The sequence below is a fragment of the Strix uralensis genome, chromosome 32 (assembly GCF_047716275.1).
Source record: "Strix uralensis isolate ZFMK-TIS-50842 chromosome 32, bStrUra1, whole genome shotgun sequence".
Taxonomy (NCBI): domain Eukaryota; kingdom Metazoa; phylum Chordata; class Aves; order Strigiformes; family Strigidae; genus Strix; species Strix uralensis.
The window spans coordinates 2,014,622-2,038,978 of NC_134003.1; the positions used below are offsets into that span (position 1 = coordinate 2,014,622).

Genomic DNA, 24,357 nt, shown 5'->3' on the forward strand with positions numbered 1-24,357 from the left:
ACTGCTGGGCTCCAGAGCTTGGATGCCTCGTGCCTGCCTGGGGCCCAACTCTGCCCCAACTCCTGCCCTGCCTAAGCATCCCTTCAGGACTCATTCCTTCCTGATTATTAGGGCCCACTCTGAGTGCCTCCTCCTGCAGCACGGCTGATGCTTGTTGTACTGTGCCCTCTGACAGGAAACAGGCAAAGGCCCTGGCCAGGGCCCTGCTCTTCTCCCAACTCTCTCCTCCCCTGAAACTGCAATAAAAGCTGTGTTGCATCGCAATGTTGACCCATGTTTTTTCTTCACCCTTCCTACTTCTTTCCCACTTCCCCAAAAGCTGAGGGCGTGCAGGTGTGGGCTGCTTGAATCTCCAACAGTACTAGTAGGAATCTTCACATCTTCCCTTCCCCTCAAGGCTGTTTCAGTCTCTGCCCATCCCCATGTGTGGTCAGGTCCCTCTGCACGGACACTCGGCCATCCACCAGGTCCTGGCTCATGTGGTGTCCCCTATGTCTCTGCTGTGGACACTGTGGTGGAGGGGTGTTCTGGTGACCCCACCATGACTGTGGTGGCTGCATCCTTTCGAAGGGGTGTGACAGTGTGAGCTACTGTGTGGGCTGGAGAGTGAGGAAGGGCAGCAAAGGGGCCAGCGAAGTCTGGTCCAGACCAGTGGGAAGCTCTCTTCTCATTCCTAGGCAGATCTGTGTCCACAGATGGTGGGGTGGGTGACACAGGTAATGGCAGGAAGAGCTTCTGCTCAAGCAGTGGGGGCAAGGGGGGGTAAGATTTGCTTCAGGAAACATTGTAAAATGGAGGAAACGAGGACAAAGAAGTATTAGAGGGTGCAGGAAGGTGGAGTGTTTGGAAGCATGGAATTTGCGGAGGCGCTGGGTGTTGCTCACCCTCTCTCTCACCTATCAACTGTGGCCTCCCATGTGGCTCTGACCTGGCCATTTGCCATGTGAGTGTCTCCATTGGCACTCCAATCCCCGCAGCCCCGGGGGGAAAAGCAGCCCATGGGTAATGGTCAGAGTGGGTGGCAAACCCCTGTGGGGCCAGCAGGTCTTCTTGTGCTGCAGAGGACAGGAGCCCAAAATGGGGAGAAGACAGGGAGGGCAAAGAGGGAGAAGCTTTTGCTGAAGGAGTCCTCTACTGCAGGCAAAAGGCTCATGAAGGGATTTGTCTCCAAGGGCAGGCAGGAGGAAGAGGAGCAGCTCTCATACACAGCTCTCAGGAGACCTTGGGTTGGTCATGGCTGGGATGGCCCATGCAGCCAAGGCTGCCGCTTGAGGTATGGAAGAAGGGGATTGAGTGCACCTTCAGCAAGTTCACTGACGACACCGAGCTGTGTGGTGCCGCCAACACACTGGAGAGAAGGGATGCCATCCAGAGGGACCTGGACAGGCTGGAGAGTTGGGTCTGTGGGAACCTCATGAAGTCCAGCAAGGCCAAGTACAAGGTCCTGCCCATGGGTCGGGTCTATTCCAAGCACAAATCCAGTCTGGGTGAGGAGTGGATTGAGAGCAGCCCTGCAGAGAAGGACTTGAGTGTATTAGTGGTTGGAAAACTGAGCCAGAAATGTGCACTCGCGGCCCAGAAAGCCAATCGTGTCCTAGGATGCATCAAGAGAAATGTGGCCAGCAAGTTGAGGGAGGGCATTGTCGCCCTCTAGCCGGCTCTTGTGAGACCCCAACTGCAGTGGTGTGTCAAGCTCTTGGGATCCCAATATCAGAAGGACACAGACCTGCTGAACTGGGTGCAAAGAAGGCCACGAAGATGATAAGGGTGTTAGCGTACCTCCCTCATGAGGACAGGCTGAGAGAGTTGGGGGTGTTCAGCTGGAGAAGAGAAGGCTCCAGGGAGACCTTAGAGCAGCCTCCCAGCACTTAAAGGAGCTATAGTAAAGCTGATATGGGACTCTTTATCAGGGGTGTAGGGATAGGATGAGGGGTGATGGTTTTAAACGGACAGAGGGTAGGTTTAGATTAGATCTAAGGAAGAAACTCTTCCTTGTGAGGGTGGTGAGACAGTAGCACAGGTTGCCCAGGGAAACTGTGGCTGCCCCCTCCCTGGAAGGGTTCAAGGCCAGGTTGGATGGGGCTTTGGGCAACCTGGGCTAGTGGAAAGTGTCCCTCCCCATGGCAGGGGGTTTGGGAACTAGAAAGTCCCTTCCAAACCAAACCATTCCCTGATTCTGTGATTCTATGAAGGATGAAGAAACAGCATGGGTCAACATTGTGGTGCAACACAGCTTTTATTGAAGTTTGAGGGGAGGAGGGGTTGGGGAGAAGAGCAGGGCCCTGGTCAAGGGAAGCCAACAACTCCTGGCAGCAGGCAGAACAACAGCGAGCATCAGCCGTGTGGCAGGAGCAGGCACCCAGCACGGGGCTGCATCATCAGGGGCAGCAATGAGTCCTGAAGTGAAGCTCAAGTGGGGCAGGAGGAAGGCACAGTGTGGCTCCAAACAGGCACAAGCTGTGGAGCCCAGCAATGCCAAAGGGATGTCCTTCCTTTGGGCGTCATGTTGGGCAGGATTGCATTCATCTGTGGCCAGAGCAATTGTTGGGCTTAGCAGGGCGAACAATTGCCATTGAGGTACCTGTGACATCCACCCCAGCCGCCATATCCACAGCCCCCATAGCCTCCATAACCTCCCCAGCCACCATAGCCTCCACAGCCACCCCAGCCACCATAGCCTCTGTGGCCTCCCCAGCCACCATAGCCTCCATAGCCCCCATAGCCTCCAAAACCACCACGGCCTCCAAAACTGCCGCCGTAGCCAGATCCAACACCAGGCACTCCCGCTGAGCCAACAGTGCTGTGCTGCGGGAAGGAGCTGAGGATGGGCCCGGGGAAGGTGACCACCGAGGCTGGGGGCTGGATCACCACCGTGGAGTCAGGGCACTGCCGCACGCAGGGCTCATTGCAAGTGTCAGCCAGTGGGGCTGGGGCGGCCACCCCACAGGTCGTGTTGCATAGGCTGGAGCAGGACATCTTTCAGGTAGGGAAGCACTCCTGGAAAACAGACCAGGCATTAGACAAGAGTGCAAACAAGGGGCTGTATTGAGGGAGGCATGGAGAGATGCCCAAGAGGCTTCCAAGAGCTGGACTTACCCAGTTGATGAGGAGAATCCAGTGGAGGAAGATGGATAGAGGCTGCAGAGCCCTCAGCTCTTTTATACAAGTCCCAGGCTGCCTGGGGCATCAGCCAAGGGGGTGGTGATGGAAACCCCTGGTAATCATGAAAGCCAGTGGACAAGCTTTATGACACAGATAGTGATATGGGACAATTATATCCCCTCTTCACTGGGCACATTGATGTATAGATGTGCCCTGGAGAAGGAGGAGGTGATGGGAGGGACAGTCCATGACACGCCATTACATGAAAGAGCAGGCACTGCTGTAGCTGACCACACATCTCTAATAAACCCTGATCTGTCCCTAATCCCCTCCACTTTAGCTATGAAGAAAAATCCTGAGCATCTTGCAGAAGTGCTTTGCAATCCTGGGCGCAGGCATCACGCCTGTCCTTCCCTCTCTTTTACAGGCTGGTAAACAGAGGCATTGGGAGGTTGCGCAAAGGGAGAAGCCATTCGACACGCTCACGGTGACTTCCCAATGCTCACCACCTCCAAATGCCCACAACAGCTGCACACCTGATGCACCTGGGGTCCACAGACATCTCTATTAATTGCCCACCTCTAAGGCTCTGGAGCACATGGGGAGTTTTAGGTCCTGGTTTCACTTGACGGCCACGCAAGGAGTAGTGGAGACAGGTCCCATGCGTGGCAAAATCACAAATGCATGGGGTGCTGGTAGAGATGTGATGGGCACGGCAGTGGGATAGAGCAGGTTGGACCTCTGAGAGGGTGAACAGATATGGAGGAGCAGAAGGGCAGCAACAGAACCAGGTGACTGTCAGCTCCTTCTGCCTCATGTCTGTTAGCTTGGTCCCCCTTAACCCTCTCTGGAGGGACTTGATTACTCAGCTGTGTATTGAGGGCTGTGCCAGGAGATGCTGGTCAAGCACCCCTAGAGAGCCAGGCTGCACGTGGCCACGCTCCCCACAGGCACCGGCACGCTCGGCACTGCTGGCTCTGGGCGTGTGGCTGGACTGCTGCTGAGTTTGGCGTGGTTGGGCACAGCAATCTTCTGCAAGATGTCCCAGATTCTTCCAGGTAAGCAAAGTGAGGGATTAGGGACAGATCAAGGTTTATTGGTGCTGCGGATTCAGCTACAGCAGTTCTCTGTCTTTCATGTAATATCATTCCCCTCCCATCACCTCTTTCTTCTCAAGGGTGTGTTAGCACACCCAGTGTCCCCCACGAGGAGGGATAAAATTGTCTCTCATCACTCTCTGTGTCATGAAGCTTGTCTGCCTCAGTTCATAATTTCATGGAGATTTTTGCAACCACCCCCTTGGCTGATGTCCCTGGACAGTCTGGGACATGTATAAAAGAGCTGAGGACTTTGCAGCCCTCTATCCATCTTCCTCCACTTGAATCTCCTGATCATTTTGGTAAGTCCAAGTCTTCCCTTCCTCAGCAGTGGTTTCTCACGGTATCTCTTGCTGTTTGCTGCACCGTGCGTTCATAGTGCAGTGGTAGGGTGTAATGGTGCTGTTTGTGAGCTGTGGAAAGGATGGAAATCTAAAGTTGCAGGTACAATGCCTGAGTGTACCAATGGAATGAAGTCCTTTAGGAGCTTGGCGATTTTCCATCTGCTTTGACTGAGGGAATTTTTCCTCACACCCGTGGGCGAGTAGGAAGCAGGGAGCATGAGGGGAGGCAAGGGGTCCAAACCAGCATTTCATCTCTGGAATGTGTTTTTGCTCTGAGTGCGTGAGATGATCCAGAGCATGTCCTGCGACACAGGTGTGAAGTGTGAGAGAGCCAGGAAGGGTTTGGGATCCGGCCTTGCACTGAGCTGTAGCTCTGCCTTGTCTTGCAGCATTACCTACCAAACAGTAGGATGTCCTGCTCCAGCCTGTGCAACACGACCTGTGGGGTGGCCGCCCCAGCCCCACTGGCTGACACTTGCAATGAGCCCTGCGTGCGGCAGTGCCCCGACTCCACGGTGGTGATCCAGCCCCCAGCCTCGGTGGTCACCTTCCCTGGGCCCATCCTCAGCTCTTTCCCACAGCACAGCACTGTTGGCTCAGCGGGAGTGCCCGGCGTTGGATCTGGCTACGGCGGCAGTTTTGGAGGCCGTGGTGGTTTTGGAGGCTATGGGGGCTATGGAGGCTATGGTGGCTGGGGAGGCCACAGAGGCTATGGTGGCTGGGGTGGCTGTGGAGGCTATGGTGGCTGGGGAGGTTATGGAGGCTATGGGGGCTGTGGATATGGCGGCTGGGGTGGATGTCACAGGTACCTCAATGGCAACTGTTCGCCCTGCTAAGCCCAACAATTGCTCTGGCCACAGATGAATGCAATCCTGCCCAACATGACGCCCAAAGGAAGGACATCCCTTTGGCATTGCTGGGCTCCACAGCTTGTGCCTGTTTGGAGCCACACTGTGCCTTCCTCCTGCCCCACTTGAGCTTCACTTCAGGACTCATTGCTGCCCCTGATGATGCAGCCCCGTGCTGGGTGCCTGCTCCTGCAACACGGCTGATGCTCGCTGTTGTTCTGCCTGCTGCCAGGAGTTGTTGGCTTCCCTTGACCAGGGCCCTGCTCTTCTCCCCAACCCCTCCTCCCCTCAAACTTCAATAAAAGCTGTGTTGCACCACAATGTTGACCCATGCTGTTTCTTCATCCTTCATAGAATCATAGAATCAGAGAATGGTTTGGTTTGGAAGGGACTTTCTAGTTCCCAAACCCCCTGCCACGGGGAGGGACACTTTCCACTAGCCCAGGTTGCCCAAAGCCCCATCCAACCTGGCCTTGAACCCTTCCAGGGAGGGGGCAGCCACAGTTTCCCTGGGCAACCTGTGCTACTGTCTCACCACCCTCACAAGGAAGAGTTTCTTCCTTAGATCTAATCTAAACCTACCCTCTGTCCGTTTAAAACCATCACCCCTCATCCTATCCCTACACCCCTGATAAAGAGTCCCATATCAGCTTTACTATAGCTCCTTTAAGTGCTGGGAGGCTGCTCTAAGGTCTCCCTGGAGCCTTCTCTTCTCCAGCTGAACACCCCCAACTCTCTCAGCCTGTCCTCATGAGGGAGGTACGCTAACACCCTTATCATCTTCGTGGCCTCCTTTGCACCCAGTTCAGCAGGTCTGTGTCCTTCTGATATTGGGATCCCAAGAGCTTGACACACCACTGCAGTTGGGGTCTCACAAGAGCCGGCTAGAGGGCGACAATGCCCTCCCTCAACTTGCTGGCCACATTTCTCTTGATGCATCCTAGGACACGATTGGCTTTCTGGGCCGCGAGTGCACATTTCTGGCTCAGTTTTCCAACCACTAATACACTCAAGTCCTTCTCTGCAGGGCTGCTCTCAATCCACTCCTCACCCAGACTGGATTTGTGCTTGGAATAGACCCGACCCATGGGCAGGACCTTGTACTTGGCCTTGCTGGACTTCATGAGGTTCCCACAGACCCAACTCTCCAGCCTGTCCAGGTCCCTCTGGATGGCATCCCTTCTCTCCAGTGTGTTGGCGGCACCACACAGCTCGGTGTCGTCAGTGAACTTGCTGAAGGTGCACTCAATCCCCTTCTTCCATACCTCAAGCGGCAGCCTTGGCTGCATGGGCCATCCCAGCCATGACCAACCCAAGGTCTCCTGAGAGCTGTGTATGAGAGCTGCTCCTCTTCCTCCTGCCTGCCCTTGGAGACAAATCCCTTCATGAGCCTTTTGCCTGCAGTAGAGGACTCCTTCAGCAAAAGCTTCTCCCTCTTTGCCCTCCCTGTCTTCTCCCCATTTTGGGCTCCTGTTCTCTGCAGCACAAGAAGACCTGCTGGCCCCACAGGGGTTTGCCACCCACTCTGACCATTACCCATGGGCTGCTTTTCCCCCCGGGGCTGCGGGGATTGGAGTGCCAATGGAGACACTCACATGGCAAATGGCCAGGTCAGAGCCACGTGGAAGAGAGAGGGTGAGCAACACCCAGCACCTTCCCAAATGCCATGCCTCCGTCCCCTCTACATTCCTTCACCCCTACACCAACTCCATCCCCTCATTATCCTTCATTTTCCTGTGCCCCTTATACAACCTTTGGCCCCATCTTGCCCCCACTGCTTGAGTAGAAGCTCTTCCTGGCATTCACTGTGTTCACCCACCCCACCACCTGTGGAAACAGCTCTGTCCAAGAATGACTAGATAGATTCCCACAGCCCACTGGTCTGGACCAGACTTCGCTGGCCCTTTGCTGCCCTTCCTCACTCTCCAGCCCACACAGTAGCTCACACTGCCACACCCCTTTGAAAGCACGCAGCCACAGCAGCCATGGTAGGGTCATCAGAACATGCTTCCACCACCATGCCCTCAGCAGACACGCAGGGGACACCACATGAGCCAGGACCTGGTGGATGGCCTAGAGTCTGTGCAGAGGGACCTGGCCACACATGGGGATGGGCAGAGACTGAAACAGCCTTGAGGGGAAGGGAAGATGTGAAGATTCCTACTACTACTGTTGGAGATTCAAGCAGCCCATACCTGCATGTTCTCAGCTTTTAGGGAAGTGGGAAGGAAGCAAGAAGGATGAAGAAAAAACATGGGTCAACATTGCGATGCAACACAGCTTTTATTGCAGTTTCAGGGGAGGAGAGAGTTGGGAGAAGAGCAGGGCCCTGGCCAGTGATTTTGCCTGTTTCCTGTCAGAGGGCACAGTACAACGAGCATCAGACATGCTACAGGAGAAGGCACCCAGAGTGGGCCCTGATCATCAAGAAGCAATGAGTCTGAAGGGATGCTTAAGCAGGGCAGGAGCTGGGGCAGAGTTGGGCCCCAGGCAGGCACGAGCCATCCAATCTCTGGAACTCAGCATTGCCAAAGGAATGTCCTTTCACATACCATCCTGTTAGGAAGTGTGAGGACCTTTTCTGGAGCCCTCCTTCGTCTATTCCCAGATGCGGTGTGCGGCTTAGCAGGAACCACAGCTGCCATGAAGATACCCATATCCTCGGCCCCAGCCGCCATATCCACAACCCCCATAGCCTCTAAAGCCCCCATAACCCCCAGAGCCTCCATAGCCTCCCCAGCCACCATAGCCTCCAAAACCACCACGGCCTCCAAAACCACCACGGCCTCCAAAACTGCCGCCATAGCCAGATCCAACACCGGGCACTCCTGCCGACCCAATAACGCTGTGCTGCGGGAAGGAGCTGAGGATGGGCCCGGGGAAGGTGACCACTGAGGCTGGGGGCTGGATCACCACCGTGGAGTCAGGGCACTGCCGCACGCAGGGCTCATTGCAAGTGTCAGCCAGTGGGGCTGGGGCGGCCACCCCACAGGCTGTGTTGCATAGGCTGGAGCAGGACATCTTTCAGGCAGGCAAGCACTCCTGGAAACACACCGGGGATTAGGCAAGGGTGCCAGCAAGGGGCTGTATAGAGAGAGGCGTGATAGATGCCCAAGAGGCTTCCAAGAGCTGGACTTACCTAGTTGATGAGGAGAGTCCAGTGGAGGAAGATGGATAGAGGCTGCAGAGCCCTCAGCTCCTTTATACAAGTCCCAGACTGCCTGGGGCATCAGCCAAGGGGGCGGTGGTGGAAATCCCAGGTAATCATGAAAACCGTTGGACAGGCTTCCTGACAGAAATGGGACAATTACATGCTTCCACACTGGGGACGTTGACGTACAAATGCACCCTGGAGAGGAAAGAGGTGATGGGAGGGGAATGATATTACATGAAAGACAGAGAACTGCTGTAGCTGAATCCGCAGCACCAATAAACATAATCCCTCACTTTGCTTACCTGGAAGAATCTGGGACATCTTGCAGAAGATTGCTGTGCCCAACCACGCCAAACTCAGCAGCAGTCCAGCCACACGCCCAGAGCCAGCAGTGCCGAGCGTGCCGGTGCCTGTGGGGAGCGTGGCCACGTGCAGCCTGGCCCTCTACGGGTACTCGGCCAGCATCTTCTGGCACAGCCCTCAATACACAGCTGAGTAATCAAGTCCCTCCAGAGAGGGGTCAGGCAGGACCATGATCACAGATGTGAGGCAGAAGGAGCTGACAGTCACCTGGTTCTGTTGCTGCCCTTCCGCTCCTCCATATCTGTTCACCCTCTCAGAGGTAAAACCTGCTCTATCCCACTGCCGTGCCCATCACATCTCTACCAGCACCCCATGCATTTGTGATTTTGCCACGCATGGGACCTGTCTCCACTACTCCTTGCGTGGCCGTCAAGTGAAACCAGGACCTAAAACTCCCCATGTGCTCCAGAGCCTTAGAGGTGGGCAATTAATAGAGATGTCTGTGGACCCCAGGTGCATCAGGTGTGCAGCTGTTGTGGGCATTTGGAGGTGGTGAGCATTGGGAAGTCACCGTGAGCGTGTCGAATGGCTTCTCCCTTTGCGCAACCTCCCAATGCCTCTGTTTACCAGCCTGTAAAAGAGAGGGAAGGACAGGCGTGATGCCTGCGCCCAGGATTGCAAAGCACTTCTGCAAGATGCTCAGGATTCTTCTACGCAGCTAAAGTGGAGGGGATTAGGGACAGATCAGGGTTTATTAGGGATGTGCGGTCAGCTACAGCAGTGCCTGCTCTTTCATGTAATGGCGTGTCATGGACTGTCCCTCCCATCACCTCCTCCTTCTCCAGGGCACATCTATACATCAATGTGCCCAGTGAAGAGGGGATATAATTGTCGCTCATCCCTATATGTGTCATGAAGCTTGACCAATGGATGGCATGATTACCTGGGGATTCTGTGGCTGTCCCCTTGGCTGATGCCCCAGGCAGTCTGGGACTTGTATAAAAGAGCTGAGGGCTCTGCAGCCTCTATCCATCTTCCTCCACTGGATTCTCCTCATCAACTGGGTAAGTCCAGCTCTTGGAAGCCTCTTGGGCGTCTCTCCATGCCTCCCTCAATACAGCCCCTTCCTCCTTGATGGCACCCTTGCCTAATCCCTGGTGTGTTTTCCAGGAGTGCTTCCTTACCCGAAAGATGTCCTGCTCCAGCCTGTGCAACACGTCCTGTGGGGTGGCTGCCCCAGCCCCACTGGCTGACACTTGCAATGAGCCCTGCGTGCGGCAGTGCCCCGACTCCACGGTGGTGATCCAGCCCCCAGCCTCAGTGGTCACCTTCCCCGGGCCCATCCTCAGCTCCTTCCCACAGCAGAGTGCTGTTGGCTCGGCGGGAGTGCCCGGCGTTGGATCTGGCTTCGGCGGCAGTTTTGGAGGCCGTGGCTATGGTGGCTGGGGAGGCTATGGAGGCTATGGGGGTTATGGGGGCTATGGTGGCTGGGGAGGTTATGGAGGCTATGGGGGCTGTGGATATGGAGGCTGGGGCGGATCCCACAGGTACCTCAATGGCAACTGTTCTCCCTGCTAAGCCCCACACTTGCTCCGGCCACAGACAAATGCAAGCTTGCCCAACATGACGCCCGAAGGAAGGACATCCCTTTGGCATTGCTGGGCTCCACAGCTTGTGCCTGCTCGGGGCCACACTCTGCCTTCCTCCTGCCCCACCTCAGCTTCACGTCAGGACTTGCTGCCCCTGATGGTGCAGCCCTGTGCTGGGTGCCTGTTCTTGTGGCACAGCTGATGCTCGCTATTGCTCTGCCTGCTGCCAGGAGATGTGGGCTGCCCTTGACCAGGGCCCTGCTCTTCTCCCCAATCCCTCCTCCCCTCAAATTGCAATAAAAGCTGTGTTGCATCGCAATGCTGACTCATGTTGTTTCTTCATCCTTCCTAGAATCAGAGAATCAGAGAATGGTTTAGTTTGGAAGGGACTTTAAAGACCTTCTAGTCCAGCTCCCCTGCCATGGGCAGGGTCATCTTCCACTAGCTCAGGCTGCCCGAAGCCCTGTCCAACCAGGCCTTGAACCCTTCCAGGGAGGGGCCAGCCTCAGTTTGTCTGGGCAACCTCTGCCAGTGTCTCACCACTCTCACAGGGAAGAATTTCGTCCTTATATCTAATCTAAATCTCTCCTCTTTCAGTATAAAAATTTTACCCCTCACCCTATGCCTACACCCCTGATCAAGAGTCCCTCCCCACCTTTCCTGTAGCCCCTTTAAGTGCTGGGAGGCCACTATAAGGGTTTACTGGAGCCTTCTCTTCTCCAGGCTAAACAACCCCAACTCTCGCAGGACTCTTCATGAGGGAGATGCTCTAACACCCTTATCATCTTCATGGCCTCCTCTGCACCCACTTGAGCAGGTCTGTGTCATTCTGATATTGGGATCCCAAGAGCTCAACACAGCACTGCAGTTGGGGTCTCACAAGATTGGGGTAGAGGGGGACAATGCCCTCCCTCGACCTGCTAGCCACACTTCTCTTGATGCACCCAGAACATGACTGTCTTTCTGGGCTGTGAGTGCACATTGCCGGCTCACACTCAGTTTTCCACCCACTAATACCCCCAAGTCCTTCTCCACAGGGCTGCTCTCAATCCACTCCTCACCCAGACTGGATTTGTGCTTGGGATTGCCCCAACCCATGGGAAGGACCTTGCACTTGGCCTTGATGAATTTCATGAGGTTTCCACAGACCCAACTCTCCAGCTTGTCCAGGTCCCTCTGGATGGCACCCGTTCCCTCCAGTGCGTTGGCCGCAGCACACACTCGGTGTCGTCAACGTACTTGCTGAAGATGCACTCAATCCCCGTCCTCCATACCCCATACACCGAGTGACAGCCTTGGCTACCTGGGCTGTCTCAGCCATATCCAAGCCGGGGTCTCCTGAGGGGCACCTGTGGGAGCTGCCTCACTTCCTCATGCTTGCCCTTGGAGACGCATCCCTCAATCACATATATGCCTGCAGTGGAGGCTATCCTCATCTCCTTCAGGAAGAGCTTCTCCCTCTTTGCCTTCCCTGTCCTCTCCCCACTTTGGGCCCTCCGCAGCCCAAGAAGACCTCTTGGGCCCCACAGGGAGTTTGCCACCCACTCTGACCATTGCCCAGGGCTCCCGGGATTGGGGTGCCAATGGAGCCACTCACATGGCAAAGGCCCAGGTCAGAGCCAAATAGGCGGCCATGGCTGATAAGGGAGAGAAAAAATGACCGATCCCTGGCGCCTCCTCAACTGCCATGCTTCCATTCCCTCCACCTTCCTGCACCGCTGCACCACCTCCTCCTCCTGGTTTTCCTCCATCTTACAATGCTCCTTATAGAAATTCTGGCCCCATCTTGCCGCCACTGCTTGAGCTGAAGCTCTTTCTGGCAATTCCCTGTGTCACCCACCCAGTGCATGGGGACACAGCTCTGCCCAGGAATGACAAGACAGCTTCCCACAGCCCGATGGGGTGGACAAGAATTTGCTGGCCCGTTGCTGCGCTTCGTCGCCCACCAGCCCACCCAGTAGCCCACACTGCCACAGCCCTTCGAAAGCACCCAGCTGCAGTATCCATGGCGGGGTCACCAGAACCCCCTTCCACCACCGTGCCCTCAGCAGACACACAGGGGACATCACAAGAGCCAGGACCTGGTAGATGGCCAAGAGTCCATGCAGGGGGACCTGGCTACATGTGGGAATGGGCAGACATTGATACAGCCTTGAGGGGAAGAGAAATTTTGAAGATTCCTACTACTACTGTGGGAGATTCAAGCAGCCCAGACCAACATGCACTCAGTCTTAGGGAAGTGGGAAAGAAGCAGGAAGGATGAAGAAAAACCATGGGTCGCTATTGCAATGCAACACAGCTTTTATTGCAGTTTGAGGGGATGAGGGATTTGGGAGAAAAGCAGGGTCCTGGCTAGGGCCTTTCCCTGTTTCTTGGCAGAGGGCAGAGTACAATGAGCATCAGCCATGCCACAGAAGAAGGTCCCTGTTGTGGGCCCTGGTCATCAGGTTGAAACGAGTCCTGAAGAGATGCTCAAGCGGGGCAGGAGGAAGGCAGAGCTGGGCCCCAGGCAGGCACGAGGTATCCAAGCTCTGGAGCCCAGCAGTGCTAGAGGGATCTCCTTCCACAGAGCGTTGTGTTGGGATGTGCCAGGGCCTTTTCCGGAGACCTTCTTCTGTGCCCAAACACGGCGTGGGGCTTAGCAGGAACCGCAGTTGCCACGGAGGTACCCACGGCCTCGGCCCCAGCCGCCATATCCACAACCCCCATAACCTCCATAGCCTCCCCAGCCACCATAGCCGCCATAGCCCCCATAGCCACCATAGCCTCCCCAGCCACCATAGCCACGGCCTCCAAAACTGCCGCCGAAGCCTGATCCAACACCGGGCACTCCTGCCGAGCCAACAGCACTCTGCTGCGGGAAGGAGCTGAGGATGGGCCCGGGGAAGGTGACCACCGAGGCTGGGGGCTGGATCACCACCGTGGAGTCGGGGCACTGCCGCACGCAGGGTTCATTACAAGTGTCAGCCAGTGGGGCCGGGGCGGCCACCCCACAGGTCGTGTTGCACAGGCTGGAGCAGGACATCCTCCTGTTTGGTAGGTAACGCTGCAAGACAAGGCAGAGCTACGGCTCAGTGCAAGGCCTGATCCCAAATCCCTCCTGGCTCTCTTGCACTTCAAACCTGTCTCCCAGGACAAGCTCTGGATCATCTCACGCACTCAGAGCAAAAACACATTCCAGAGATGAAATGCTGGTTTGGACCCCTTGCCTCCCCTCATGCTCCCTGGTTCCTCCTCGCCTACGGGAGTGAGGAGAAACTCCATCAGCCACAGCAGATGCAAAATCACTAAGCTCCCAAAGGTCCATTGGTAGACTCAGGACATCGTACCTACAAGTTTAGATTTCCATCCTTTCCACAGCTCTCAAACAACACCATCACACCCTTCAACTGCACTATGAGAGCGTGGTGGAGCACACAGCAAGAGATACCTTGAGAAACCACTGCTGAGGAAGAAACAAGGGACATAACACTTGGACTTACCACAGAGATCAGGAGAGTCAAGCAGAGGAAGATGGATAGAGGCTGCAGAGCTCTCAGCTCTTTTATACACATACCATACTGCCGGGGCCACCGGCCAAGGGGGCGGTTGTAAAAAAATCCACGTAATTATGAACTGAAGCGAACAAGGTTAATGACACAGATAGTGATGTGGGACAATTACATGCTTCCACACCGGGGACACCTGTATGCAAACGTGTCCTACAGAAGGAAGAAGTGATGGGAGGGACATGTTATTATATGAAAGACAAGGCGTTGCTGTAGCTGAACCCGTGGCACCAATAAACCGTGATCTGTCCCTAATCCCTCACTTTGCTTACCTGGAAGAATCTGGGACATCTTGCAGAAGATTGCTGTGCCCAACCACGCCACACTCAGCAGCAGTCCAGCCACATGCCCAGAGCCAGCAGTGACAAGCGTGCCGTTGCCTGTGGGGAGCGTGGCCATGTGCAGCCTGGCTCTCTGTGGGAGCTCGGCCAGCATCTCCTGGCACAGTCCTCAATACACAGCTGAGTAATCAAGTCCCTCCAGAGAGGGTTCACAGACATGAAGCAGAAGGAGCTGACAGTCACCTGGTTCTGTTGCTGCCCTTCTGCTCCTCCATATCTGTTCACCCTCTCAGAGGTCCAACCTGCTCTATCCCACTGCCGTGCCCATCACGTCTATACGTGCCCCCTGTACGTTTGTGATTTTGCCATGCGTGGGACCTGTCTCCTCTACTCCTTGCGTGGCCGTCAAGTGAAACCGGGACCTAAAAATCCCAATGTCCTCCAGAGCCTTAGAGGTGGGCAATTAATAGAGATGTCTGTGGACCCCAGGTGTCGGGGTCACCATTAGCCGGGGTCCTTATTTCTCCGTGCAGGAACAGAAATGACACAACACCAGTGTGATGATCAGATCGTCCATCTTTATTTTCCCAATCCTGGTTACATTTATATTCTACTAAGTTCCGTACACACACTCATCTATCTTCTAATAGGCTACAGGTTATCTACACCCACTGTTCATGCGCCTCTACAAGCATTTGCACTGGTTAATTGCAATTAGCACGTAAAGCCCAAAACTTGCCAAAAACTCCCTTGTCTCATACCCTGTTTTGCTCAGACTTACGTGCTTTTGCTGACCACAGGTGTTTCTCAGTTATCTGCCATCTTGGGTGTTTTTGTCAGCCTTATTTTGCTGCCCTTGTCTTCATCCTTGCATTCTTCTGCCTGCACTAACTTCCCCCAGCGCAGCCCAGACTCCTACACCCAGGCGCATCAGGTGTGCAGCTGTTGTGGGCATTTGGAGGTGGTGAGCATTGGGAAGTGACCGTGAGCGTGTGGAATGGCTTCTCTCTTTGCACAACCTCCCAATGCCTCTGTTTACCAGCCTGTAAAAGAGAGGGAAGGACAGGTGTGATGCCTGCGCCCAGGATTGCAAAGCACTTCTGCAAGATGCTCAGGATTCTTCTACGCAGCTAAAGTGGAGGGGATTAGGGACAGATCAGGGTTTATTAGGGATGTGCGGTCAGCTACAGCAGTGCCTGCTCTTTCATGTAATGGCGTGTCATGGACTGTCCCTCCCATCACCTCCTCCTTCTCCAGGGCACATCTATACATCAATGTGCCCAGTGAAGAGGGGATATAATTGTCGCTCATCCCTATATGTGTCATGAAGCTTGACCAATGGATGGCATGATTACCTGGGGATTCTGTGGCTGTCCCCTTGGCTGATGCCCCAGGCAGTCTGGGACTTGTATAAAAGAGCTGAGGGCTCTGCAGCCTCTATCCATCTTCCTCCACTGGATTCTCCTCATCAACTGGGTAAGTCCAGCTCTTGGAAGCCTCTTGGGCGTCTCTCCATGCCTCCCTCAATACAGCCCCTTCCTCCTTGATGGCACCCTTGCCTAATCCCCGGTGTGTTTTCCAGGAGTGCTTCCTTACCCGAAAGATGTCCTGCTCCAGCCTGTGCAACACGTCCTGTGGGGTGGCTGCCCCAGCCCCACTGGCTGACACTTGCAATGAGCCCTGCGTGCGGCAGTGCCCCGACTCCACGGTGGTGATCCAGCCCCCAGCCTCAGTGGTCACCTTCCCCGGGCCCATCCTCAGCTCCTTCCCACAGCAGAGTGCTGTTGGCTCGGCGGGAGTGCCCGGCGTTGGATCTGGCTTCGGCGGCAGTTTTGGAGGCCGTGGCTATGGTGGCTGGGGAGGCTATGGAGGCTATGGGGGTTATGGGGGCTATGGTGGCTGGGGAGGTTATGGAGGCTATGGGGGCTGTGGATATGGAGGCTGGGGCGGATCCCACAGGTACCTCAATGGCAACTGTTCTCCCTGCTAAGCCCCACACTTGCTCTGGCCACAGACAAATGCAAGCTTGCCCAACATGACGCCCGAAGGAAGGACATCCCTTTGGCATTGCTGGGCTCCACAGCTTGTGCCTGCTCGGGGCCACACTCTGCCTTCCTCCTGCCCCACCTCAGCTTCACGTCAGGACTTGCTGCCCCTGATGGTGCAGCCCTGTGCTGGGTGCCTGTTCTTGTGGCACAGCTGATGCTCGCTATTGCTCTGCCTGCTGCCAGGAGATGTGGGCTGCCCTTGACCAGGGCCCTGCTCTTCTCCCCAATCCCTCCTCCCCTCAAATTGCAATAAAAGCTGTGTTGCATCGCAATGCTGACTCATGTTGTTTCTTCATCCTTCCTAGAATCAGAGAATCAGAGAATGGTTTAGTTTGGAAGGGACTTTAAAGACCTTCTAGTCCAGCTCCCCTGCCATGGGCAGGGTCATCTTCCACTAGCTCAGGCTGCCCGAAGCCCTGTCCAACCAGGCCTTGAACCCTTCCAGGGAGGGGCCAGCCTCAGTTTGTCTGGGCAACCTCTGCCAGTGTCTCACCACTCTCACAGGGAAGAATTTCGTCCTTATATCTAATCTAAATCTCTCCTCTTTCAGTATAAAAATTTTACCCCTCACCCTATGCCTACACCCCTGATCAAGAGTCCCTCCCCACCTTTCCTGTAGCCCCTTTAAGTGCTGGGAGGCCACTATAAGGGTTTACTGGAGCCTTCTCTTCTCCAGGCTAAACAACCCCAACTCTCGCAGGACTCTTCATGAGGGAGATGCTCTAACACCCTTATCATCTTCATGGCCTCCTCTGCACCCACTTGAGCAGGTCTGTGTCATTCTGATATTGGGATCCCAAGAGCTCAACACAGCACTGCAGTTGGGGTCTCACAAGATTGGGGTAGAGGGGGACAATGCCCTCCCTCGACCTGCTAGCCACACTTCTCTTGATGCACCCAGAACACGACTGTCTTTCTGGGCTGTGAGTGCACATTGCCGGCTCACACTCAGTTTTCCACCCACTAATACCCCCAAGTCCTTCTCCACAGGGCTGCTCTCAATCCACTCCTCACCCAGACTGGATTTGTGCTTGGGATTGCCCCAACCCATGGGAAGGACCTTGCACTTGGCCTTGATGAATTTCATGAGGTTTCCACAGACCCAACTCTCCAGCTTGTCCAGGTCCCTCTGGATGGCACCCGTTCCCTCCAGTGCGTTGGCCGCAGCACACACTCGGTGTCGTCAACGTACTTGCTGAAGATGCACTCAATCCCCGTCCTCCATACCCCATACACCGAGTGACAGCCTTGGCTACCTGGGCTGTCTCAGCCATATCCAAGCCGGGGTCTCCTGAGGGGCACCTGTGGGAGCTGCCTCACTTCCTCATGCTTGCCCTTGGAGACGCATCCCTCAATCACATATATGCCTGCAGTGGAGGCTATCCTCATCTCCTTCAGGAAGAGCTTCTCCCTCTTTGCCTTCCCTGTCCTCTCCCCACTTTGGGCCCTCCGCAGCCCAAGAAGACCTCTTGGGCCCCACAGGGAGTTTGCCACCCACTCTGACCATTGCCCAGGGCTCCCGGGATTGGGGTGCCAATGGAGCCACTCACATGGCAAAGGCCCAGGTCAGAGCCAAATAGGCGGCCATGGCTGATAAGGGAGAGAAAAAATGACCGATCCCTGGCGCCTCCTCAACTGCCATGCTTCCATTCCCTCCACCTTCCTGCACCGCTGCACCACCTCCTCCTCCTGGTTTTCCTCCATCTTACAATGCTCCTTATAGAAATTCTGGCCCCATCTTGCCGCCACTGCTTGAGCTGAAGCTCTTTCTGGCAATTCCCTGTGTCACCCACCCAGTGCATGGGGACACAGCTCTGCCCAGGAATGACAAGACAGCTTCCCACAGCCCGATGGGGTGGACAAGAATTTGCTGGCCCGTTGCTGCGCTTCGTCGCCCACCAGCCCACCCAGTAGCCCACACTGCCACAGCCCTTCGAAAGCACCCAGCTGCAGTATCCATGGCGGGGTCACCAGAACCCCCTTCCACCACCGTGCCCTCAGCAGACACACAGGGGACATCACAAGAGCCAGGACCTGGTAGATGGCCAAGAGTCCATGCAGGGGGACCTGGCTACATGTGGGAATGGGCAGACATTGATACAGCCTTGAGGGGAAGAGAAATTTTGAAGATTCCTACTACTACTGTGGGAGATTCAAGCAGCCCAGACCAACATGCACTCAGTCTTAGGGAAGTGGGAAAGAAGCAGGAAGGATGAAGAAAAACCATGGGTCGCTATTGCAATGCAACACAGCTTTTATTGCAGTTTGAGGGGATGAGGGATTTGGGAGAAAAGCAGGGTCCTGGCTAGGGCCTTTCCCTGTTTCTTGGCAGAGGGCAGAGTACAATGAGCATCAGCCATGCCACAGAAGAAGGTCCCTGTTGTGGGCCCTGGTCATCAGGTTGAAACGAGTCCTGAAGAGATGCTCAAGCGGGGCAGGAGGAAGGCAGAGCTGGGCCCCAGGCAGGCACGAGGTATCCAAGCTCTGGAGCCCAGCAGTGCTAGAGGGATCTCCTTCCACAGAGCGTTGTGTTGGGATGTGCCAGGGCCTTTTCCGGAGACCTTCTTCTGTGCCCAAACACGGCGTGGGGCTTAGCAGGAACCGCAGTTGCCACGGAGGTACCCACGGCCTCGGCCCCAGCCACCATATCCACAGCCGCCATAACCTCCATAGCCTCCATAGCCACCCCAGCCACCATAGCCTCCATAACCCCCATAGCCACCATAGCCTCCATGGCCACCAAAAGTGCCACCGTAGCCAGATCCAACGCCGGGCACTCCTGCCGAACCAACAACGCTGTGCTGCGGGAAGGAGCTGAGGATGGGCCCAGGGAAGGTGACCACCGAGGCCGGGGGCTGGATCACCACCGTGGAGTCGGGGCACTGCCGCACGCAGGGTTCATTACAAGTGTCAGCCAGTGGGGCCGGGGCGGCCACCCCACAGGTCGTGTTGCACAGGCTGGAGCAGGACATCCTCCTGTTTGGTAGGTAACGCTGCAAGACAAGGCAGAGCTACGGCTCAGTGCAAGGCCTGATCCCAAATCCCTCCTGGCTCTCTTGCACTTCAAACCTGTCTCCCAGGACAAGCTCTGGATCATCTCACGCACTCAGAGCAAAAACACATTCCAGAGATGAAATGCTGGTTTGGACCCCTTGCCTCCCCTCATGCTCCCTGGTTCCTTCTCGCCTACGGGAGTGAGGAGAAACTCCATCAGCCACAGCAGATGCAAAATCACCAAGCTCCCAAAGGTCCATTGGTAGACTCAGGACATCGTACCTACAAGTTTAGATTTCCATCCTTTCCACAGCTCTCAAACAACACCATCACACCCTTCAACTGCACTATGAGAGCGTGGTGGAGCACACAGCAAGAGATACCTTGAGAAACCACTGCTGAGGAAGAAACAAGGGACATAACACTTGGACTTACCACAGAGATCAGGAGAGTCAAGCAGAGGAAGATGGATAGAGGCTGCAGAGCTCTCAGCTCTTTTATACACATACCATACTGCCGGGGCCACCGGCCAAGGGGGCGGTTGTAAAAAAATCCACGTAATTATGAACTGAAGCGAACAAGGTTAATGACACAGATAGTGATGTGGGACAATTACATGCTTCCACACCGGGGACACCTGTATGCAAACGTGTCCTACAGAAGGAAGAAGTGATGGGAGGGACATGTTATTATATGAAAGACAAGGCGTTGCTGTAGCTGAACCCGTGGCACCAATAAACCGTGATCTGTCCCTAATCCCTCACTTTGCTTACCTGGAAGAATCTGGGACATCTTGCAGAAGATTGCTGTGCCCAACCACGCCACACTCAGCAGCAGTCCAGCCACATGCCCAGAGCCAGCAGTGACAAGCGTGCCGTTGCCTGTGGGGAGCGTGGCCATGTGCAGCCTGGCTCTCTGTGGGAGCTCGGCCAGCATCTCCTGGCACAGTCCTCAATACACAGCTGAGTAATCAAGTCCCTCCAGAGAGGGTTCACAGACATGAAGCAGAAGGAGCTGACAGTCACCTGGTTCTGTTGCTGCCCTTCTGCTCCTCCATATCTGTTCACCCTCTCAGAGGTCCAACCTGCTCTATCCCACTGCCGTGCCCATCACGTCTATACGTGCCCCCTGTACGTTTGTGATTTTGCCATGCGTGGGACCTGTCTCCTCTACTCCTTGCGTGGCCGTCAAGTGAAACCGGGACCTAAAAATCCCAATGTCCTCCAGAGCCTTAGAGGTGGGCAATTAATAGAGATGTCTGTGGACCCCAGGTGTCGGGGTCACCATTAGCCGGGGTCCTTATTTCTCCGTGCAGGAACAGAAATGACACAACACCAGTGTGATGATCAGATCGTCCATCTTTATTTTCCCAATCCTGGTTACATTTATATTCTACTAAGTTCCGTACACACACTCATCTATCTTCTAATAGGCTACAGGTTATCTACACCCACTGTTCATGCGCCTCTACAAGCATTTGCACTGGTTAATTGCAATTAGCACGTAAAGCCCAAAACTTGCCAAAAACTCCCTTGTCTCATACCCTGTTTTGCTCAGACTTACGTGCTTTTGCTGACCACAGGTGTTTCTCAGTTATCTGCCATCTTGGGTGTTTTTGTCAGCCTTATTTTGCTGCCCTTGTCTTCATCCTTGCATTCTTCTGCCTGCACTAACTTCCCCCAGCGCAGCCCAGACTCCTACACCCAGGCGCATCAGGTGTGCAGCTGTTGTGGGCATTTGGAGGTGGTGAGCATTGGGAAGTGACCGTGAGCGTGTGGAATGGCTTCTCTCTTTGCACAACCTCCCAATGCCTCTGTTTACCAGCCTGTAAAAGAGAGGGAAGGACAGGTGTGATGCCTGCGCCCAGGATTGCAAAGCACTTCTGCAAGATGCTCAGGATTCTTCTGCGTAGCTAAAGTGGAGGGGATTAGGGACAGATCAGGGTTTATTAGGGATGTGCGGTCAGCTACAGCAGTGCCTGCTCTTTCATGTAATGGCGTGTCATGGACTGTCCCTCCCATCACCTCCTCCTTCTCCAGGGCACATCTATACATCAATGTGCCCAGTGAAGAGGGGATATAATTGTCGCTCATCCCTATATGTGTCATGAAGCTTGACCAATGGATGGCATGATTACCTGGGGATTCTGTGGCTGTCCCCTTGGCTGATGCCCCAGGCAGTCTGGGACTTGTATAAAAGAGCTGAGGGCTCTGCAGCCTCTATCCATCTTCCTCCACTGGATTCTCCTCATCAACTGGGTAAGTCCAGCTCTTGGAAGCCTCTTGGGCGTCTCTCCATGCCTCCCTCAATACAGCCCCTTCCTCCTTGATGGCACCCTTGCCTAATCCCCGGTGTGTTTTCCAGGAGTGCTTCCTTACCCGAAAGATGTCCTGCTCCAGCCTGTGCAACACGTCCTGTGGGGTGGCTGCCCCAGCCCCACTGGCTGACACTTGCAATGAGCCCTGCGTGCGGCAGTGCCCCGACTCCACGGTGGTGATCCAGCCCCCAGCCTCAGTGGTCACCTTCCCCGGGCCCATCCTCAGCTCCTTCCCACAGCAGAGTGCTGTTGGCTCGGCGGGAGTGCCCGGCGTTGGATCTGGCTTCGGCGGCAGTTTTGGAGGCCGTGGCTATGGTGGCTGGGGAGGCTATGGAGGCTATGGGGGTTATGGGGGCTATGGTGGCTGGGGAGGTTATGGAGGCTATGGGGGCTGTGGATATGGAGGCTGGGGCGGATCCCACAGGTACCTCAATGGCAACTGTTCTCCCTGCTAAGCCCCACACTTGCTCTGGCCACAGACAAATGCAAGCTTGCCCAACATGACGCCCGAAGGAAGGACATCCCTTTGGCATTGCTGGGCTCCACAGCTTGTGCCTGCTCGGGGCCACACTCTGCCTTCCTCCTGCCCCACCTCAGCTTCACGTCAGGACTTGCTGCCCCTGATGGTGCAGCCCTGTGCTGGGTGCCTGTTCTTGTGGCACAGCTGATGCTCGCTATTGCTCTGCCTGCTGCCAGGAGATGTGGGCTGCCCTTGACCAGGGCCCTGCTCTTCTCCCCAATCCCTCCTCCCCTCAAATTGCAATAAAAGCTGTGTTGCATCGCAATGCTGACTCATGTTGTTTCTTCATCCTTCCTAGAATCAGAGAATCAGAGAATGGTTTAGTTTGGAAGGGACTTTAAAGACCTTCTAGTCCAGCTCCCCTGCCATGGGCAGGGTCATCTTCCACTAGCTCAGGCTGCCCGAAGCCCTGTCCAACCAGGCCTTGAACCCTTCCAGGGAGGGGCCAGCCTCAGTTTGTCTGGGCAACCTCTGCCAGTGTCTCACCACTCTCACAGGGAAGAATTTCGTCCTTATATCTAATCTAAATCTCTCCTCTTTCAGTATAAAAATTTTACCCCTCACCCTATGCCTACACCCCTGATCAAGAGTCCCTCCCCACCTTTCCTGTAGCCCCTTTAAGTGCTGGGAGGCCACTATAAGGGTTTACTGGAGCCTTCTCTTCTCCAGGCTAAACAACCCCAACTCTCGCAGGACTCTTCATGAGGGAGATGCTCTAACACCCTTATCATCTTCATGGCCTCCTCTGCACCCACTTGAGCAGGTCTGTGTCATTCTGATATTGGGATCCCAAGAGCTCAACACAGCACTGCAGTTGGGGTCTCACAAGATTGGGGTAGAGGGGGACAATGCCCTCCCTCGACCTGCTAGCCACACTTCTCTTGATGCACCCAGAACACGACTGTCTTTCTGGGCTGTGAGTGCACATTGCCGGCTCACACTCAGTTTTCCACCCACTAATACCCCCAAGTCCTTCTCCACAGGGCTGCTCTCAATCCACTCCTCACCCAGACTGGATTTGTGCTTGGGATTGCCCCAACCCATGGGAAGGACCTTGCACTTGGCCTTGATGAATTTCATGAGGTTTCCACAGACCCAACTCTCCAGCTTGTCCAGGTCCCTCTGGATGGCACCCGTTCCCTCCAGTGCGTTGGCCGCAGCACACACTCGGTGTCGTCAACGTACTTGCTGAAGATGCACTCAATCCCCGTCCTCCATACCCCATACACCGAGTGACAGCCTTGGCTACCTGGGCTGTCTCAGCCATATCCAAGCCGGGGTCTCCTGAGGGGCACCTGTGGGAGCTGCCTCACTTCCTCATGCTTGCCCTTGGAGACGCATCCCTCAATCACATATATGCCTGCAGTGGAGGCTATCCTCATCTCCTTCAGGAAGAGCTTCTCCCTCTTTGCCTTCCCTGTCCTCTCCCCACTTTGGGCCCTCCGCAGCCCAAGAAGACCTCTTGGGCCCCACAGGGAGTTTGCCACCCACTCTGACCATTGCCCAGGGCTCCCGGGATTGGGGTGCCAATGGAGCCACTCACATGGCAAAGGCCCAGGTCAGAGCCAAATAGGCGGCCATGGCTGATAAGGGAGAGAAAAAATGACCGATCCCTGGCGCCTCCTCAACTGCCATGCTTCCATTCCCTCCACCTTCCTGCACCGCTGCACCACCTCCTCCTCCTGGTTTTCCTCCATCTTACAATGCTCCTTATAGAAATTCTGGCCCCATCTTGCCGCCACTGCTTGAGCTGAAGCTCTTTCTGGCAATTCCCTGTGTCACCCACCCAGTGCATGGGGACACAGCTCTGCCCAGGAATGACAAGACAGCTTCCCACAGCCCGATGGGGTGGACAAGAATTTGCTGGCCCGTTGCTGCGCTTCGTCGCCCACCAGCCCACCCAGTAGCCCACACTGCCACAGCCCTTCGAAAGCACCCAGCTGCAGTATCCATGGCGGGGTCACCAGAACCCCCTTCCACCACCGTGCCCTCAGCAGACACACAGGGGACATCACAAGAGCCAGGACCTGGTAGATGGCCAAGAGTCCATGCAGGGGGACCTGGCTACATGTGGGAATGGGCAGACATTGATACAGCCTTGAGGGGAAGAGAAATTTTGAAGATTCCTACTACTACTGTGGGAGATTCAAGCAGCCCAGACCAACATGCACTCAGTCTTAGGGAAGTGGGAAAGAAGCAGGAAGGATGAAGA

The 24,357-nt window shown here is 55.3% G+C and overlaps 8 protein-coding genes across 8 annotated transcripts; 4 read left to right on the forward strand and 4 right to left on the reverse strand.

Annotated features, from left to right (window-relative positions):
* Window positions 1-2,550: 2,550 nt before the first annotated feature.
* LOC141936316 (claw keratin-like) lies at window positions 2,551-2,976 on the reverse strand. The gene has a single exon (XM_074853189.1). The coding sequence runs from the start codon at window positions 2,974-2,976 to the stop codon at window positions 2,551-2,553; it is 426 nt and encodes a 141-aa protein (XP_074709290.1).
* Window positions 2,977-4,953: 1,977 nt separating this feature from the next.
* Window positions 4,954-5,379, forward strand: LOC141936328 (claw keratin-like). The gene has a single exon (XM_074853203.1). The coding sequence runs from the start codon at window positions 4,954-4,956 to the stop codon at window positions 5,377-5,379; it is 426 nt and encodes a 141-aa protein (XP_074709304.1).
* A 2,634-nt stretch (window positions 5,380-8,013) lies between these two features.
* LOC141936306 (claw keratin-like) lies at window positions 8,014-8,412 on the reverse strand. Its single transcript, XM_074853179.1, has one exon. The coding sequence runs from the start codon at window positions 8,410-8,412 to the stop codon at window positions 8,014-8,016; it is 399 nt and encodes a 132-aa protein (XP_074709280.1).
* Window positions 8,413-10,039: 1,627 nt separating this feature from the next.
* On the forward strand, window positions 10,040-10,426 carry LOC141936322 (claw keratin-like). Its single transcript, XM_074853195.1, has one exon. The coding sequence runs from the start codon at window positions 10,040-10,042 to the stop codon at window positions 10,424-10,426; it is 387 nt and encodes a 128-aa protein (XP_074709296.1).
* Window positions 10,427-13,075: 2,649 nt separating this feature from the next.
* On the reverse strand, window positions 13,076-13,462 carry LOC141936319 (claw keratin-like). Its single transcript, XM_074853192.1, has one exon. The coding sequence runs from the start codon at window positions 13,460-13,462 to the stop codon at window positions 13,076-13,078; it is 387 nt and encodes a 128-aa protein (XP_074709293.1).
* A 2,407-nt stretch (window positions 13,463-15,869) lies between these two features.
* On the forward strand, window positions 15,870-16,256 carry LOC141936329 (claw keratin-like). Its single transcript, XM_074853204.1, has one exon. The coding sequence runs from the start codon at window positions 15,870-15,872 to the stop codon at window positions 16,254-16,256; it is 387 nt and encodes a 128-aa protein (XP_074709305.1).
* Window positions 16,257-18,905: 2,649 nt separating this feature from the next.
* LOC141936310 (claw keratin-like) lies at window positions 18,906-19,286 on the reverse strand. The gene has a single exon (XM_074853183.1). The coding sequence runs from the start codon at window positions 19,284-19,286 to the stop codon at window positions 18,906-18,908; it is 381 nt and encodes a 126-aa protein (XP_074709284.1).
* Window positions 19,287-21,693: 2,407 nt separating this feature from the next.
* Window positions 21,694-22,080, forward strand: LOC141936332 (claw keratin-like). The gene has a single exon (XM_074853207.1). It carries the CDS (start codon window positions 21,694-21,696, stop codon window positions 22,078-22,080), a length of 387 nt encoding a protein of 128 aa, XP_074709308.1.
* Window positions 22,081-24,357: the final 2,277 nt, after the last annotated feature.

Excerpts from the sequence above, each read along its gene's own strand:
- LOC141936316 (XM_074853189.1), bottom strand. The coding sequence starts at position 2,976 with ATGTCCTGCTCCAGCCTATGCAACACGACCTGTGGGGTGGCCGCCCCA.
- LOC141936306 (XM_074853179.1), bottom strand. The coding sequence starts at position 8,412 with ATGTCCTGCTCCAGCCTATGCAACACAGCCTGTGGGGTGGCCGCCCCA.
- LOC141936319 (XM_074853192.1), bottom strand. The coding sequence starts at position 13,462 with ATGTCCTGCTCCAGCCTGTGCAACACGACCTGTGGGGTGGCCGCCCCG.
- LOC141936329 (XM_074853204.1), top strand. The coding sequence starts at position 15,870 with ATGTCCTGCTCCAGCCTGTGCAACACGTCCTGTGGGGTGGCTGCCCCA.
- LOC141936322 (XM_074853195.1), top strand. The coding sequence starts at position 10,040 with ATGTCCTGCTCCAGCCTGTGCAACACGTCCTGTGGGGTGGCTGCCCCA.
- LOC141936332 (XM_074853207.1), top strand. The coding sequence starts at position 21,694 with ATGTCCTGCTCCAGCCTGTGCAACACGTCCTGTGGGGTGGCTGCCCCA.
- LOC141936310 (XM_074853183.1), bottom strand. The coding sequence starts at position 19,286 with ATGTCCTGCTCCAGCCTGTGCAACACGACCTGTGGGGTGGCCGCCCCG.
- LOC141936328 (XM_074853203.1), top strand. The coding sequence starts at position 4,954 with ATGTCCTGCTCCAGCCTGTGCAACACGACCTGTGGGGTGGCCGCCCCA.